Source organism: Xyrauchen texanus, chromosome 2, assembly GCF_025860055.1.
Source record: "Xyrauchen texanus isolate HMW12.3.18 chromosome 2, RBS_HiC_50CHRs, whole genome shotgun sequence".
Taxonomy (NCBI): Eukaryota; Metazoa; Chordata; class Actinopteri; order Cypriniformes; family Catostomidae; genus Xyrauchen; species Xyrauchen texanus.
Genome location: NC_068277.1, coordinates 49,727,363 through 49,745,974, shown reverse-complemented (window position 1 = coordinate 49,745,974; position 18,612 = coordinate 49,727,363). Strand labels below are relative to the sequence as shown.

The following is an 18,612-nucleotide window of genomic DNA, read 5'->3' as shown; positions in this document are numbered from 1 at the left end:
CATTGTTGTAATTCTGATGTCTTTTCTTCTCTGGACCGAGATGGCTTGTATGAGAACTAATCAGAATAGTATTGGATTTGACTATGCATTAAGTTGTTAACTGTAAGATATGTAACAGTAGAGCAAAACTACTGGTTTCATCATATATGATCCTGTGTTTTCCAAAATGTCATAATATTCATTAAGATGGACGGATGCTCTGTGCATTCCAAACTTGTATGATGCGTGTAAGCTGCATCACAATAACATGACCTCGATTTCAGAAGATGGGGTCAAATGTTAAGTAAAATTCCAGGAAGTTTGTTAAGTGGAAGATTCAGTGGAAAATGTATCCTCTCTCACTCTTGCTCAAAGTTTACCAATGTGTTTTGATGTATAATGCAGGACAAATTGGATATTTGTGCTTAGGAACTAAGTACTGTAGTTCATTTAAGATCCAGTTGATATTTGGCAACAGCTAAGCTCTCAATAGGATCATTGAGCAGATGACATTGATCCCATTGCCACTGGTATGATGGTCTTTGTTCCAGGCAACAACAGGATCAAGGAGCAATGGTCAAGCCAAGTGCTTAACAAAGAAAAGCCAAAACAAGGGTTAACGTAAATTCTGAATGATTGAAGTTCACTGTTCAATTGTTATGCCATTGAGCTTTCAGTCATTTAGTCAGGGTCCGACTGCAGCAATGCAGCGAGTTCTTTAGAAATACAATTGAAAGCAAATCCTTAAGTTGATGGAAATTGGCAGACACAGCAACAGAAGTGTCATGCCCACTTTCTTTGGAGAACCAAAAATGGTTATTTTATGGCAATGCTCAAAAAAAAGAAACACCTGTGTGCAAAGGACATATATAGTTCATATAAGGACCTTAAAAGTTCATGGATATTTTTGTATCTTTGATAAAGTTACATAATTAGCCTATTTCAGGTTAAAATCGTAATAATTGTCAAAGTCAAGAAATTACCCATTCTCATGAATAAAAGTTCATCACTGACCCTCATGTTGACTTTCTTTTCTATGGAACACAAAAGGAGTAACTATCAAAAGGCAAAGAGGAAAAAAAGGCGGTTCTATTTCATACAACAAAAATGGCTGATAATCACTAGCTATCAGATTTAGTTGCAATTTTGCTTGGTTTATTAAAAAAAATGTGTATTAGTTCAGGATTTTAACCTGGGTCCCTTTGCACACTACAAAAGTTCTATGGACTGTCATCTTTCACTCTTCTCGCATATTTTCAAAGGGATAGTTCACCCAAAATTGAAAATTCTCATAATTTACTCAACCTTATGCCATCCCAGAGGTGTATGACTTTCTTTCTTCTGCAGAACACAAACAAAGATTTTTAGAAGAATATTTCTGCTCTGTAGGTCCATAAAATGCAAGTGAATGGAAAACCAAAGTTTGAAGTACCAAAAAGCTCATAAAGCTAGCATAAAAGTAATCCATAAGACTCCAGTGGTTTAATCCAATGTCTTCTGAAGTGATCAATTTGGGAGAGAACAGACCAAAATATAACTCCTTTTTCACTGTTCATCTTGCCATTGCAGTCTCTAGGCACAATCATGTTTTTAATCTCAATTTCACTTCTTAGTTCTTGACGCATGCACAGAGCTTTAGATGGCGCTAGGAAGTGTAATCGAGCTTGAAATCATGATCACCAAAGTGACTGCAGATGTCACGATTTAAAGTGAAAAAGAAGAATTTGTGTGGTCTGTTTTCAACCAAAATTAATTGGATCACTTCTGAAGACATGTATTAAACCACTGGAGTCGTAAGGAGTACTTTAGTGCTTTTTATGTGCTTTTTTAGCTTCATTGTATTGTATGGCATTGTATGGACTGACAGAGATGAAATATTTGTTTCTGTTCTGCAGAAGTAAGTCACACATCTGGGGTGGCATGAGTAACTGATTTTTGTGGTTAAATTATTTCGATTTTTGTGAATTATATTCAAGTCAGAGATAACCCCTCCCGAAATGACCAGCATTGCTGGTCACCATATGTTGTTTTGCACGCTGATCTCCAGCATGTTGATGCTTCTTAACTATTTTAACCAGTAATGCAACCTTGGTCCACCATCTAGACCAACACAAATCCAGAACTGACCAGAACAAGCCAAGCTGGTCTAAGTTTATTTGTGTCAGGAAATGCGATAAGTCATTCAGCTCATAAACTCAAAGCTTCATTTCCAGGTAATTTGCTCTTCTTAGGGCATACCTGACCTACATAATTTAGAGTAGGCCTATAACCTTCTCCCTAATGACTTTTAAAAGAAACCGCTGCTCATGTCTGTTTTGAAACATGAAGACCTAGCAGCAAATACTACATCCCTTGAGTGTGGATGCCTAATTGCTCTGTGGCCAATGTAGAAGTTAAGGAATACTTTCAGATGTTGCCAGTGAGCTCATGAGCCACATACAGTCTAATCCCTGATCTTCCATCAACATTCATACACATCCACGCCCCTGAAATGATCCAAGGAGAAACCTCAGCTCCATATGACGCAAGAAATGTCTGTCAGTGGGTAGGGGACCCCTTCTGGATTCAGCAGGAGTCCAGCCAAATTCAGCAGAAGACCTTCTAGCTATTTCAACAAGGGGTGGTTAGAGCAATACTTTTGGGGGCACTGATGACTCACCATTCTAAAACAGCTTTCTCATTCAGATCGAATATTTTTTGGAATACCATTACTTAGTTGCAATGGACCCTTTTCACATTTCCAATGTGAAAAATAACAACTAACCTAAAAACATTTTTCATTAGCATATCATTAGCTAAGCTGTTTTCACAATAATGTAGCTTTTCCACTGTAGCGTCACAATAGCTACATTTGTCACACTGCATTGCGAATGCAGCAATGGAGTCGAGGGAGTAATCAAACAAGCTCACCTTAAAGCCCAAAGTATATTTTGGTTTTGACGAGAACGCTTAGCATTTGCATAGTCGAACGCTAGCCTTTCAAAGTATACTTATTTTTTTACTATGCGCACATACACAGGTGATTGGTATATGCGCACTACGACTGCTATGAGAGAATGGACTATTTATCTCCTGACCTCCTCAAACACATGCTCTTGACGTGCACATCCACTACTGTTCCCACATTCGTCTCCTGTTGTTAAGTGGGATTACACCTTCCAGGGCTTCTTCGTGACAGCAACGGCTCAACTGTGAGTGTTGCCACCTTGTGGACCCACTAATTAGTGCAAATAATTCCATGCGAAATTCCAGAGTATACTTCGTTTGTCCGCGTTGCTGATTGGAATGTGCACAGTATGCGTGATGTAAATTTTGCCATGTCCGCACATCAGTACCTGTATAGTGCCCTGTACGAGTCTGACCGAAGTATACTTTGAGATTAAAGACCTAGGTATACTTCCATTTTGTGTATACATCCAAAGTGTACTCCATTTTACTGTGCGCGCACACGGGCGGTTGGCGCATGCACGATACAACTATTATGAGACACGACTTTCTCTTCAAGAGTTTAGACACATAAATATGTCTTTATATTCCTACAGACTCAAGCTATACAAATGCAGGTATTTCCAGACCTCCTTACACACACACATACACACACACACACACACACACACACACACACACACACACACACACACACACACACACACACACACACACACTTGACTTCCACTGTTCATCATCTCCTGATGTTTAGCATTGATTAAATCTTCTACTAGTGCTTCTTCTTGAAGGCAAAGGCTCAGATATGAGTGTTGCCACCTTGTGGACCAGCTAATTAGTGCAAATAACTCATGTGTTCATTGCTCTTGCACTCTGCTGATGATGAGATTTGTGTCACAAGTCCTACTGAAGTATACTTTGGGCTTTACGGTTCACTTTCATGTGTACTGCTAGGAAATCCAAATAATTTATGTTCTAAATCCAAATCGGTTATTTCGGAGAGTTCATGTAATCATAAACGTTTCACTTATAAATAGCGCTGGGAACTTTTTAAAATACATTTTAGTGAGTTGATTCGTTTGGCTATTCATGCAAATGAGTTAGGTCACATAAAGGATTCACTGATTTACTTGGGCACACATATGTACACATATGTATATATTCATCTTTAAATAGCTTCAATGCTATTTGTAGCTTGGGAAGCTACGGTTTCCCCAACACTGGTCTGTTGCTTACTGCCAATGTTACAGAGAATCCATTTAAGCCTGTCATTATGGGGGGACAACAACAGTGGATGCTCACTCTCTAAACATTACTTTGCAGGTCACTGGATTCCTGCAGCAGTTTGAGCTCTTTAAGGAGATAATGGTTTCCAAGTTTAAGTGTCTTGCTACATGCTCATGAGTACATGAGCTCTAAAGAAGTCGACCCCCCACTGAAAAGTTCCCCTGCAATGGTCAGTTATACGCTTTGATGTGCCCAAGCTTCTTACTGGCACTGCTTACCGGAATGAGTGTAGTCAATGCGTCCACACATATCTGTGTGCTTGTGGGGGGCTAACTGTATGGCCCTAATGACTCATGCATGTGTGGCCATGCCTTTATTTAGCACAAAGACCAAAGTCCATGTAGTTAAACCCAAGTTTAAGAAAATGTAAATGTACCAAAAAAACAAAAAGAAATCTCTCATGTAAATCTTGCTGCCTCTAATACGGTTGTCATGATGGACTGGGAATGGTTTTTATTAGACAATGTCCTGCAGTTTATTCACCCAGTTTTGTGGCTGATTGTTTCTTAATTTGACCTGATTAATGAAGCACAGTGTCACTGCTGACTGTGTCATGGTCTTTTGCTTTGGTTCCGCTTCATTTTTTGCCAGTTGTCTTTTTACTCTTGGAAATGTTACATTAAATGTACTGATTAAGATATGAGCAGCAGTGCAGCACACAACTGAGCAGGTTAACAATATTTGCCAATGCTCCAAACATTATCTACCATTATTTATCAAGTTTGGTGTTCTATACGAGTGCTATGATGTTCCTCGTGGAAAGACATTGCCATGAGGGCAATAAGTTATGGATGGAGATAGACAAAATAAAATAAATTATATGATCAAACAATTAAATACCCCCTAATGTTGAGATCAAGACAAAAATAACAATAAAAAGAGAGCATAAACTGATTTAATTGTAAATTAATTATAACTCTCAGGGTAATCTTCCCTGAGAAATATCCAGTGGGCCATCTTTCTCATTACAATTTCAGTGTCAGAAGTATTCCTGGGCAAAATCTTCATATATCAGTGGAGTCCATGTTTTTTCAATATTCTAAGATTGCCTCATCATAAAGTACATACATACTCAAAACTTGAGAATAATGGAAAGACGTGGTTTGGCATTGCCAAAGTCTGTGTGACAATAATATCTACTTATTTCATTCTATATTACAGTATGTTGTCTTTCATATTCCTTCATTAAAATCCCTCTGTTGAGTCCTTCTGTCTATAGAGTTTGAAGAATTAAATTTGATAGTAAATGTTTAATTAAACGATTCAAACGGATGGCATTCTATGACAGAAGGCACACATTGCCCCTTAATAAAATAAAAGTACATTTCTAACACTGATATTATTGCCCTGTATACATTTTCGGAGGCAAACATCAAAGTTCAGCGTGGGATCGATGAGACATCCATCTTCTCTTATTCACTCACAGACATACACACAGATAAGTGAAAACAAACTGTACAGCAATGTGTTACAGGAACTTTTTTTTATTGCAATAGCTCTATTGAAAGCAAAAAAAGAAATGCAAACACTAAGCAATGCTCAAATTATTTACCTGCTATCACTCTCTTTTTCCCACCAGAGGAAAAAGCAAATTTCAAATCAAATGCAGGAAAACAATCAAATAAAGTATCAGTATGTACACATGGACACAGCCATAAAAAGATGTTTAAAGATTTTCCTTTTTGCATTTTCTCTGACTTCTTCTGGAGGGTTGACCTCCAACTTTGCCAACCGTCAAGCTTGGACTTGGAAAAACAACAGCAAACAGAATGCAAGTGTACCAAAACGTTAGTCAGGTTTAACAAGATTACAAAAAGACTACACAGGCAAGGGGAGCCCCAATGTCCCCCGACTCTTTGATTTTGAAATGATGCAGAGTAAATTCAATTCCCTTACAGAAAGATTCCAAAAAGATTAGCCAAGCTATTGTAACTATAAAGAAAAAAATTAGGGGGGGAGGACACATTAATATCGTACCACAGCACATCTGTACTATGTAATCACTTTAATCAAGTTCCAAATAAAAATGTTAATGTATAAAGATGGAAACTCAATGCAAATCATTGCAAAACAGCAGTCAACTTGATCACATACATTAGCAAAAGGCGGAGTTTCTAACAATTTGGCTGATTTAAAGCTTTTTTTTTTTTGCATTTGACAGGAATTTGTTTCTTTGTAAAAGCATTTTTAGAGGTCAGTCTCAGTTACTAACAAACAAACAAAAAAAGACTATCCCTTACCCTTCTGTTTAAAATAAAATGTTCATTATGTAGAGGCAATTTTGGGTCTTAAATATAGTTTTGCATGTTTGGTAAAACCATGTTTTCACAACACCACTGCTGGACTGTAATAATCTGTGCTAGTTAAGTTGTTCATTTTGTAATTGTCCACGAGGAATGGTTCTTTTAACCAGAATTGCTGATCATTATTGAAATGCAGAACACATTTTCATACCTTTCATACCATTCCATAACAATGAAGACCGTACCATATATTGTCTTTAGCATTTTTTCTGTCACAAGTATTAAGTTATTCACATTTGATTCTGTCTTTTCAAACAAGTTGCAGTAACGGGGAAATATAAAAACAATCTTGTTTCTATGTAATCAAGGCGATTCAACCTAAATCTGCAGTTAGTAGTGTGCATATCACTACTTTGTTCGCTCTCTTCACTTGCATATTTCTTCAATGCAGAAAACACTGCCGTTGACCACACAGTGTTTTTTAGCTCTCTGCAAGAACTGTACCATTTCTCCACTTCCTGAAAGAATAACCTGACCAAAGGGTGTCATAAAGTGAGCACAATACTGAGGGGAGAGAGGCAATGAAATACCACCGATTGGTAAATACTAAAATTATAAATATGCTAAATTATAAATATAATATAACTGAAATGTTGTGTCAATCTTATAGAGTATAACCCTATAAGGTATCATTTTAGTGGATCGTTGGAAAAGGAGAACCTCCAGTCTTGCCATAAGCATGCATAATGGTTTCTACTGTCAAAATTCGGCTTTTTATACTTGGCTTTTGTGCTATTTGTTCACAAAGGTTTGCTTATATTACAGTTTCTTTGTTTTAAGTACCAAATAAGTAACTAGAGAACTCATTTATATTTATTTGGATTGTGTAATCGACTCTGTGCTCATCCTGGTGGCATTTTAGCAACTGTAGCAGATATCATCTGGCATCTTGGGTAGTCCCAGAATAGACCCTAACCCTTTTTCTGCAACCCCTCCCGTGCCTCTCTAGCCGTCTCTCCAGCACACTTGGCAAAAAGGAGATGATGGTTGAAAATTAGTAAGGGAAGAGAGAAGGCAGGCCTGTTTTGACTGTGCCACAAACCATGAAGGCACCAAAAACACACCAGGGCCCAGCACAGGGTAAGCAGGAGGCAACTATCCTGACACTCACAGATATTGAGGAACCGCTAATACGAAAAGGAGGTTTCTACGGTCCAAACTTTAAGATGTGCGAGACATTAATAAAAATGCAGTCCGTACCGATTCTATATATGCTTTCTCTGATAAAGCAAACTGTAAACAAACACTAAAATCTGTAATTGCACCTGAAATCTTTATGGGAAATAAATACAGTTTGTACATATTAGTGATGCTTGTAAACAGCATGCACCTGCCCGAACCAGACTCGTGGATTATGGTGTCTTTATATGTGGACCTCCCTTTTTATGCATCAAATTAAATACAAATGTGATACAAATCACAAAGCACTGAACTCATACAGGAAATTCTTCGCTCTGAGACAGCACATTGAACAATAACAAAAAACAAAAGTCAATCAAAAGAAAATCGCAGGATCCTTGTGTTGTACCGCAGGGTGTGCAGTGTGCTAGAGCAATCACGTTATCTGGCATCTCTGCAAGAACTTGATGGGACAGTCCTCAGTCTGTAAGGAGAAATGGAGAAAGAAGTGATTAAACAACTCACTGTGAACAGGGTATTATTTACTGCCATTCAACTACACATAACTATCACTTATATGCAGGGACGTACACGGGGCTGGCTAAATTGGCCCAAGCCACTGTCCCTTTGCCCTCTCGGGCTGATGTGCCCCTCTGGAGAAAGTAAATTTATTTGCATATATATTTATTGTGAAGATGCTTTTTATCCCACGCATCACAGTGATTTATATATTGTTGTATGTGCATGTGTTTTTAGTTCTTATGCACAAGTATTATTTTTAATTTGTTTGGAGAGGCTTTGGACACTTGGAGACATTTTTGGACACTAGAATACATTATTTTTGTAATGTTATAACTTTTGGTTGCTTTGTTGTGTCATCACAATTTTACTCAGTTACGGGTGACATGATTGGAAACAAAACAAAAGTTTTTCAGAGCTACCTTATTTACCGCCTGAGGTATATATAATGTCAAATCTCATGCTGAGAGTCTTAGAATTTATAATATATCATTAAAAACATTGAAAATTTTCCTTTAAAATTATACCAAACAACTGACCATATTTATTTATTTTTTGGTCAAATTATAAGCCTTAAATTTTGGACATGCCACTGAAACAGGAAATCTTTAAAAACACCTTCAGAGTGGACTGGGTAGCTCAGTGGTAAAAAGATACTGACTACCACCCCTGGAGTTCGCTAATCCCAGAGCCTGCTGAGTGACTCCAGCCAGGTCTCCAAAGCAACCAAATTAGCACAGTTGCTAGGGAGGGTAGAGTCACATGGGGTAACCTTATCGTGGTCTTTATAATGTGGTTCGTTCTCAGTGGGACGCGTGGCGAGTTGAGCATGGATACCGCGGTGGATGGTGTGAAGCCTCCCAATGCGCTCATCAAGACACGTGATAAGATGCGCAGGTTGACTGTCTCAGACGTGGAAGCAACTGGGATTCGTCCTCCGCCTCCCGGATTGAGGCGAATCAATACGAGACCACAAGGACTTAACCACATTGGGCATGCCAAATTGGAGGGGGAAAAAAAAAAACACCTTCAGAGCTTAACTACTAATATTTAGCAGGTCTAATAACAACAGAAAGGCCTCTTTTGTACATCTGTTGCAAAAGCAGACAGCGAGTGGCAACTTTAGCTTAATTATACAGTATATGCTAAAAAGCTACTGTCTACTCTGCACATTCAAACAAGGCACAGACATATTTTGAAAATGCCAGAAAGGGGGATTTGACCCAATTGCTTGTGTCTGTGTTGATGTTTGGCTCTGACAGGTATGTCTGGACTTCAATGTCAAAGGTCAGAGAACTGATGTCTTCTTTGTGTGCTTTAGACTGCTATTCGGTGCAGACTACCCAGACTTAACATTTCCAACCTGTCTTGCCTGAGGATAATACAATGTGCCCTTCACCTGTAATAACCCTCTATATCCCCTGATGGTTCTGGTAGGCAGTGGTGGCCTGGTTTGACCCTGGTGCACACAAGCAATGCCTTTGATAAAGGCCTTTGTCTGATCTAACAATGATGGTGTGGGCACAATGCAGCAGCTTTCAGAGCTCTCCAATCAGCAGCCGCCTTTAGCGGCAGGAATGCCGCCATTTCATTGTTCAAGTGAAGGGCAGGTCCATTGGGGTACCAAAGGTCTTAGAGTTCTTCCTGACTCAACCCTGCTTTCATGCCATCATTACACCACAGCAACAACCACACCTTCAGTGCGCAAGATTGATGGCACTAACAACCAAAAATATCGGTCACAAATATTGTAATCATTGAGTGCACGAGCACTGAATGCGCCTAGCCTGATTTTTCTAACCTTGTGTCTTTGAACATACAGAATGCGCATGCGCTTTAAGTTATTTGCACTAATTACTGGGTCTTCAAATTGGCTTCCACGAAGAAGCGCTAGAAGGTACCGATTTATACATGCCATCATAACCAACAACAAATGTATAATTATTGCTCTCATTTCTGAGTACTCTGGTGCTCATGCTTATCATTAGTTCATAAATCTTCTTCCAATCCAAATAGAGAAAAACAGAGAGAAAGGAAGTGGGTAACCCCCACCCCCAACCAAACCCCAAGCAAACCAAGACTAAGGTGACCATTTTTAGTCCAAGACCAAGCATGTCCAATTTGGGTCACCATGGTGTTACATATAAACCACCTTAGTACCATAAAGGAGCCCTGATTCAGCCATTTTCTCAAACTGTCCTAAAAAGTGAATGGCAGCTTTCAACAAAAGACTGTCTGCGTCACTGTACGGACACCAGACTCCACATGCGTCATCACACACTGCACTAAAATCACAAGCATGTCATAGTGCAATGATTGTGCTATAAGTGGAACATTGGCCAAATCATTGCTGCCTCTCTTTTTCATTTACGGCCTATTTTAGGGCCTGTTCTGCCCATCTACGACAGTGGGATTGCTCCTGACCCAAATGGGTGTCTCTTCTTTCAGTAGTGGATGCATGTATGAGGGGTGGCACCTTCTAGTACAGACGTCATTCATTTAGTACCATGTTGGCATGGAGAGCTGATTCATGTGATTAAGATCACATTAACACTGAAGCGACTCACCTTGACCCACAAAAACCAAACACGGGCATACTGAATGTCCCAATGAACATACACATTCACATCACCATCTCTGCATGAATAGTTAATAGTTTAACCTTTGGTGATGCAAAAGGCTCCATAACAACTGGAGTGTAGGAATGGGAATAATAAGGAATTTAAAGAATTCTGGTTTCGATTCCACTTAATGATTTGGTTTCTCTTGTTTTAGTCGTTTTGATGAAGCATCACCCCCTTCAATAATTTGTCCTATGTATACACTGAACAGAGATATTTAAACACAGTAACGATTCTTGTTAACGGTTCAATGAGAAACCACTTCAATCGATTCAGTGAGCAAGTGGCCACGTTTACATGCACTTAAGAATGTGGGTTATTCAAGAGTTTTTTAAGAAAGCAGTGTTCAGAAACGTCATGTAAACGAGAATGCAGATTTTCTTACGCTATTTAAGGGATTAAGAGAAAGCGGTTAAACACACCTAGGTTTCTCTCAGAGAAAGCTGCTTATGTGGCCATGTAAACACATACGCAGCGTTCTAACAGGTTTTTGAAGAGTGTGCATGTACGTGGAACAGACCGAATAACTAATGTTATAGGATGGAGCCAAACAACAAATCAACAAAACATTTCTGGGAGTACAGTGGGAAATGCACATACACTATAAACTATACCCATTTACTAACAACACTGTAAAATATCGATGGTCCCTCATGTTCGCGTGCTCATACATTAAGGGAATCCCAGAGTTTTACGCAAGCCACTATTGAAGCACAATTCCACTGCATGTCACAATAGAAAGGCAAGGAAACAAACACTCTGAAATATCTGGAACTAAAGCAAAGCAACAGAGAATAAAATAGTGAAGTCTTCCTCAGATACCATGTTTGTTATTTACAAAAGCATCATGGGGTAATTACGCTGCTCTGGAGAAAGCTCGAGTCGCATGTACAACAGAATTAAGAGTACGCTGCTTATACCGTGCATGTAAACAAGAATGCTTTCTCGCAATGTACTCCTTACTCGCAATAATCACAATAAATGTAGTCAGTGACTCATTAGACAGATTCAAACCAATAGCTTGTGTGAGTCTTTTTGACTGATTTATTAAAAAGAACTGGCTCATAAAAATCCTATATTCTTAAAGTTAGTCTGCATTAGTTGCACTGTATGTTTAATGTTCCGTCGTTTATGCAGAAGAATCCAAAAACTGTAAACTGTAGGGATGCACCGATCTGATACATGGATCGGTATCGGCTCCGACACTGGCATTTTTAACTAAATTTGGGTATCGGTCCGATGAGCCAGATCCAAATCCTGTACTGTGTTTCAGTCATGGCATTTAAACTCCAAAAATGACATAAAAGAACAATAAAAGCACCATTAAAATAGTCCATATGACATGTGCATTTTATTCAAAGTATGTTGAAGACAAACATTAGCTTTGTTAATCACTCTCAAAGTGGTGCAAAATATACGAGTGCTACACACGAACAACAAGCAGATGATAATTGTGTGAATGAAAAAATAAAATAAAATAAAAAAGAAGAGAGATCTGAATTCTTTTAAGTCCACATCCAAGTTGAAGAAATTGCAGTGAGAACTGGCTTTTTTTTACTGAGCACTTTCACTGGAGTTACTGTTAATTTTGGCACTACATTATCCAGTGGACTACTTAACAATACAGGTTTTCTACTGTTAAGAGGATTCTTTTGTATGTATAAAAGAGTACCCCCAATTAATTCCATATTCTAAACTGATAAAGAATATGGCGATCAGCTTATACAGAGAGTTCAGTTATCAGAATCTGATTGGGTGAGGAAAAAGTGGTATTAGTGCACCTCTTTCTTCAAATAACACATTTTAAGTAATATTTTCTTAATTGGTTTTACCTAAATAGATAAACCATGTAACTCAGCTAAAAACACAATTTACTTCCTGTTCCTGGAGCCACAAATGGTTAGTCATTGTGCTTGTAAAGCAATTCACAACACCATCCGCTAAATCATTGAACTGGAGTTTCGAATAGAAACAAACAGCCCTTTGATTCAACAGTCAATATAACAAAATAGAATAGCCCATGTTGCTGGCACTGCCATACCTCAGTCAATTTGACGGGCAGGGCTAATCAAAATCAACACCAAAAACTCTTTGGACAATGGAAAATGTGAACAATCTATGGGAAGATGTACTGTCATCATTAGTTGTCAGTACTTACGTTATCAGTACTTTATGGTGCTGTAAGTGATTTTAGCCATTCAACTTCCACGAGACTGAGTTGTCGAATTAGCCACAGCCACTCTTTCCAAAGCAAGCAAATTAGCTTTATTGAGACCGATATAGAGCAGAAAAACTGTTATGAGAAACATGCCATAAAAATGGAATTGGGCCTTAATAATTTTCTGCAACTACAATACTGAGAACGGGCAAAATGATTGACAGGCAGAAAGTGTCAGAGATCAGAGCCCGCAGACACATTTTTGTTTGTGGTTTACAGAGTTTAGCGCTGTCCCAGAGATGGTCAAGATATCACACGACACTTATTTCATTAATGTCTTTCGGGAAGTAGGACTTTGTTTTGCATACCTTTCCATTAAAAAATCTCTTACAGCACTTTTAGATGCAAATATACTTAATCTCAATGTTCTTCTGGTGAATCAGTAATTAACACATTTATGGTAAAAGCATCTTTTTTTCCAGAATATATGGAAATAAGTGCCAAAACACAGCTTCACTAATTCTATATTATAAACAAGATATTAATCTTTTTTTTTTTTTTTTTCAAAGATAAATTAACAAGGCTGTCCCAGTGTGGGATGGTTTTGAGACAGTTAACAGAACTTAAAACATAAAGTTTTGCATTCTGTCATGTAATGAACATAGTTGTTGCAAATACTGATTTAAACATGTCACAAAAGGTAACATTACCTAGATGACTGACATATTAGTATTGTTAAAATTGATAGATTGACTTGTCTTAGTCTTGAAAGCAAGTAAGAATGGTTTGAAAATTGCAAACCAATCAGTAATGTTTTTCATTGTATTACATCTGTTTCTATTAAGAGTGTAAATTAATTTATAGCAGTCATGGAATTACATTATTATATAGGATTCTTATTATTAGATCTCATAATTGGATTGGGGGAAAACATTTATGCCACATATACAAATTGCTAAACAAAATACATGTGTAAATTTGTGTTAGGGCCAGTGAAAACATTGACAGGACAAGTAGAAATCTGAACTACTGACTCATCAGACATAATATTTACTGCGGTGTCATGATTACAATCTTAGCATTCATCCCCTACCCAGTCTTCCCATATACAACTTGTCCTGCCTGAGAATAACACAACATGCCCTTCACCTGTAATAACCCTCTATATCACTGTTGTTTTGGTAGGCAGAGGTGGCCTGGCTTGACCTTGGTGCACACAAGCAATGCCTTTGATAAAGGGCTTTGTCTGACTTGATGTTGGGGACACAATGCAGCTGCTTTCAAAGCTCCCTGCTCAGCAGCCATCTGGAGTGACAGGAATGCCACTGTCTTATTGTTTAAATGAAGGGCAGGTCCATTGGGGTACCAAAGGTCTCAGAGTTCTTCCTGGCTTTACCCCGCCTTGATGCCATCTTTATCCCACAGCAACAATGGCATCAAGAGATGGCACTAACAACCTAAAAGTCAACCCAAAAATACATGGAGGGAATGAGGACAGTAATAAAGTACAACAGGTTTTTGGAGATAGGCTCTATTGGAGACAGCATGGCTACAGTCTACCTGCTCATAAGAAATGTGAGTCTCATGTTTGGCTCAAACATGCTTCTACCAATCCAAGACAGAAAATGAAGTCGTTACCCCCTCCCCTGCTATGGTGGCAATTTTTAGAAATCTAAGAAAGTCCAGTTTGGGTCATCAAAATGCTGCATATTAACCACCTTAGTGGAGAAGTGATCCATGCTCTCAAATGGTTCTAAAAAGTGAACGGCAGCTTGCAACGCAGGACCATTTGCGTCATTGTGTGGACTCCAAACTCCACACATGCCACAGTTAGTGCAAGCTGGTGCTATATGTGGAACAATGACCTAAGCACTGCATCCTCCTTTTCATTCCCAGCCTATTTTATGGCCTGTTCTGACCACTTATGACAGCGGGATTGCCCCTGACCCCAATATTCTTTCTGTAGTAGATGAACATACAAAGGGTGACTCCTACTACTACAGACGTCACTCTTTCAGTAGATCTGTGTTGGCACGGAGAGCAGACTCATGTGGTTTAAGATCATATTAACACTGAAGCGCCTCCTCTTGATAGCGATGACCCACAAACACCAAACATGGCCATACTGAATGTCCACACAAATATATCAACATCAAATTTAGAGGCAAGTTTTCAAAATACAAACAGCTATCCTTCACTGTTGCAAGGGGATCAGTTTCACCATTATTAACTGAAGAAATCACAAAGCATTCAGTTTCCCCTCAAGAAAGCACCAAGTTTGCTCAATAGTCACAATAAAAGGTCACGGTGAAGGACTTGACACTTAGTTCATGACACAGAGACAAACGTCTAATCCACCTTTGTCAGGAAATGCAGTAATACAGTGCTAGGCAAGCATATATATATATATATAGTGCCTTGCAAAAGTATTCAGACCCCTGACCACTTCTCTCATATTACCGAATTTCAAATGGTACACTGCAATTTCATTCTGATGGATATTTTATTATAAAATGCTGAAACTCAAAATCAATTATTGTAAGGGGACATTGTATTTTTGTTGGGAAATATAAAAAACTTAAATATCTTGCTTGCATAAGTATTCAACAGCCACACATTAATATTTGGTCGAACAACCTTTTGCTGCAATAACTGCTTTAAATCTTTTGGGGTACATATGTACCTGCTTTTCTCAGAGTGATGAAGTCATTTTGGTCCATTCTTCTCAGCAGATTTTCTCAGGTTGTTCAGGTTGGTTGGGTGACACTTGTGGACTGCAATTTTCAAATAGTGCCAAAGATTGAGATCTGTACTTTGACTGGGCCGATGAAAAACATTTTTTTGTTCTTGAGCCACTCAAATGTTGCTTTGGCCTTGTGCTTGGGATTATCGTCATGCTGAAAGGTAAATTTCCTCCCAAGTTTAATTTTTTTAGTGGACTGAAGCAGGTTATTTAGCAGTATTTCCCTCCATCCATTCTTCCTTGAATTCTAACAAGATGTATTCCCTGCTGATGTGAAGCATCCCCAGAGCATGATGCTGCCACCACCATACTTCACTGTATTGATGGTGTTTTGAGGCATAGGAAGTGTTAGGTTTGCGCAACACATAGGACTAGCACTTTGAGTTTGTCAAAAAGCTCTATCTTAGTCTCATCTGACTACAAAACCTCCCACATCACATCTGGTTCACTCGCATGCTTTCTGGCAAACTCCAGCGTACTTTCAGATGGTACTTTTTGAGTAACGGCTTTTTTCTTGCCACCCTCCTATACAGGCCAATGTTACGCAGTGCTCTTGATATGGTTGACTGGTGCACCATTACTCCACTCCCAGCCACTGAACTCTGTAGCCCCTTCAAAGTGATTGTTGGCCCATCTGTGGCTTCTCTCACAAGTCTCCTTTTTGTTAGAGTGCTGAGTTTTGAGGGATGGCCTTTTCTTGGCAGTGCCTGGGATGTGAGGTGCAGCTTCCACTCAAGATTATTGATCCAACTGTGCTCACTGGGATATCCAAAACATTTGGATATTATTTTGTACCCTTTCCCTAATCTATGCATTTGTATTAGTTTATCTCTAACTTCTGTGGAATGCTCTTTCGTCTTCATTTTCCTTCAGATTCACAGCCTGACCAATGATCCTTCAACAATGGGTTTTTTGTCCAGAAAATGTGATTGCAACTTTGATGATTCACTGGTGGATGCCAGTGGAAAAGTAATTGTGTCCTCGTTAGGGCAATTTATTTCGTCGGTGTAACCTGGCAGCCTCCACAGCACAGGGGTTGAATACTTATGCAAGTAAGATATTTCTTTTTTTTTTTTTCTAACAATAATTTACTAACCTTACAATAATTGATTTTGAGTTCCAGTGTTTTCAAATAAAATATCAAACAGAATGAAATTTCATTGCACCATTTGTAATTCAGTAATATGAGATAATTGGTCAGGGGTCTGAATACATTTGCAAGGCACTGCATATAATATATATACACACACACACACACACACACACACACACACACACACACACACACACACACACACACACAGAGATCAGCCACAACATTAAAACCACCTGCCTAATATTGCATAGGTCTCCCTTGTGTCGCCAAAACAGCGCCAACCCGCAACGGTTATCAATAGATTGTTCAAACCAGTCTGGCCATTCTCTGTTGACCTCTCTCATCAACAAGGCATTTCCATCTGCAGAACTGCCGCTCACGTGATGGTTTTTGTTTTTGACACCATTTGTAGTAAATTCTGGAGACTGTTGTGTGTGAAAATCCCAGGAGATCAGCAGTTACAGAAATACTCAAACCAGCGCATCTGGCACCAACAAACATCCATGCAATTATCTAATCAGCCAATTGTGTGGCAGCAGTGCAGTGAATAAAATCATGCAGGTCAGGAGCTTCGGTTAATGTTCACAGTAACCATGTGAAATGGGATCTCAGTGATTTGGACCATGGCATAATTGTTGGTGCCAGATGTGCATTTAGAAGCTTTGCAATCCAATTCAAACACACTATTACTTGATATATTTTGGAAGCCATGTAGCCCATCTACTAATTTCTCCCATCTGACTAGACGTACTTGGAACTGCTCTGCTAGACATTCCAAATCCAGAGATGTGCTGCGTACAATCTAGGAGAAAATGGTTCTCTGCTGCAGTCTGAGAACCACTGCACAACACTGACTTTACACATAGTTCAGTCTATGCAAAGCGAACGAGAGAGATTGAGACAGACAGTAAAAGTTATCAAATGTGGCGCACAGGGGTTTATGTTGTGGCCTTTAATGTAAACAGAATACACATGATATTACAGTAAAATAAACACTGGTTGAACAAGCAATTAAAACAATAATTGTGTGGGAAGAATTAGTGTGACCGTGTGTGTGTGGTGTTTAAATGCACTCTCAAACTCAGCACACCGTGTTCTGGACCAAAATCATTCCTGTCACCCGGCAAGCCTAATTTGAGTCCATAGGTTTTTAAAAGCTCATGTGATGGCTTATGTAAGGGATGCATGAGAGAGAACCTAAACATGTGCCAAACACCATCACACACTCATGAACTCAACATACTGCTGCCATAAACCTCCTTTTGTCACTTTCGGTCCACATAAGAACCATATCTAAAAACAATTTTTTTTATAAATCAATGACAAGAAGCAACTGCGCTCTGTGTGTATGTACAGTGGCCCCAAAAATTATCTTGCTACTACTTTTGGACACTAAGGCTACACTCAGTAATTCTTCCCTAAAAACATTTTTAAACAGGTTTCAAATCACGAGCACTGCATTAAATGAATACGCCAGTCACATCAGTAAATTCACTTTTTTCTATTCTAGAACATTTTTGCTTTGCACATTTCTACAACAGTGTTAACTGAAAGCAACTGTTTTTGCTACAACATATCAAACCAAGTGGCATCTGATAACAAATTATGCTACAGCTTTTCTCAGAGCTAATTTCACTTTTCTGCACCATTTTTGCAAATTACATTTAGCCAGCTAGTGTCAAGGTATTTTCAGTGAATGAAATTTGTTTCCATCACATACCTCCAGCAGAGTTACAATCCATACTTCCAGCAGAGTAACCACAGCAATAGTTAATCACATTAACTTTAGACATGTTTCAATAAGTTTAAAGTATTTTAAACAGAATCTCTCGCTGCATACT

The 18,612-nt window shown here is 38.7% G+C and overlaps 1 protein-coding gene across 1 annotated transcript in view; it reads right to left on the bottom strand.

Moving 5' to 3' along the window:
- Positions 1-5,295: 5,295 nt before the first annotated feature.
- Positions 5,296-18,612, bottom strand: part of LOC127654729 (insulin receptor substrate 2-B-like) — a 32,008-nt gene continuing 18,691 nt past the window's right edge. Inside the window, exon 2 of the mRNA XM_052142049.1 lies at positions 5,296-8,118. Coding sequence (XP_051998009.1) covers positions 8,114-8,118 — 5 coding nt within the window. The 3' untranslated portion in view covers positions 5,296-8,113. The remainder of the gene's footprint in view (positions 8,119-18,612) is intronic.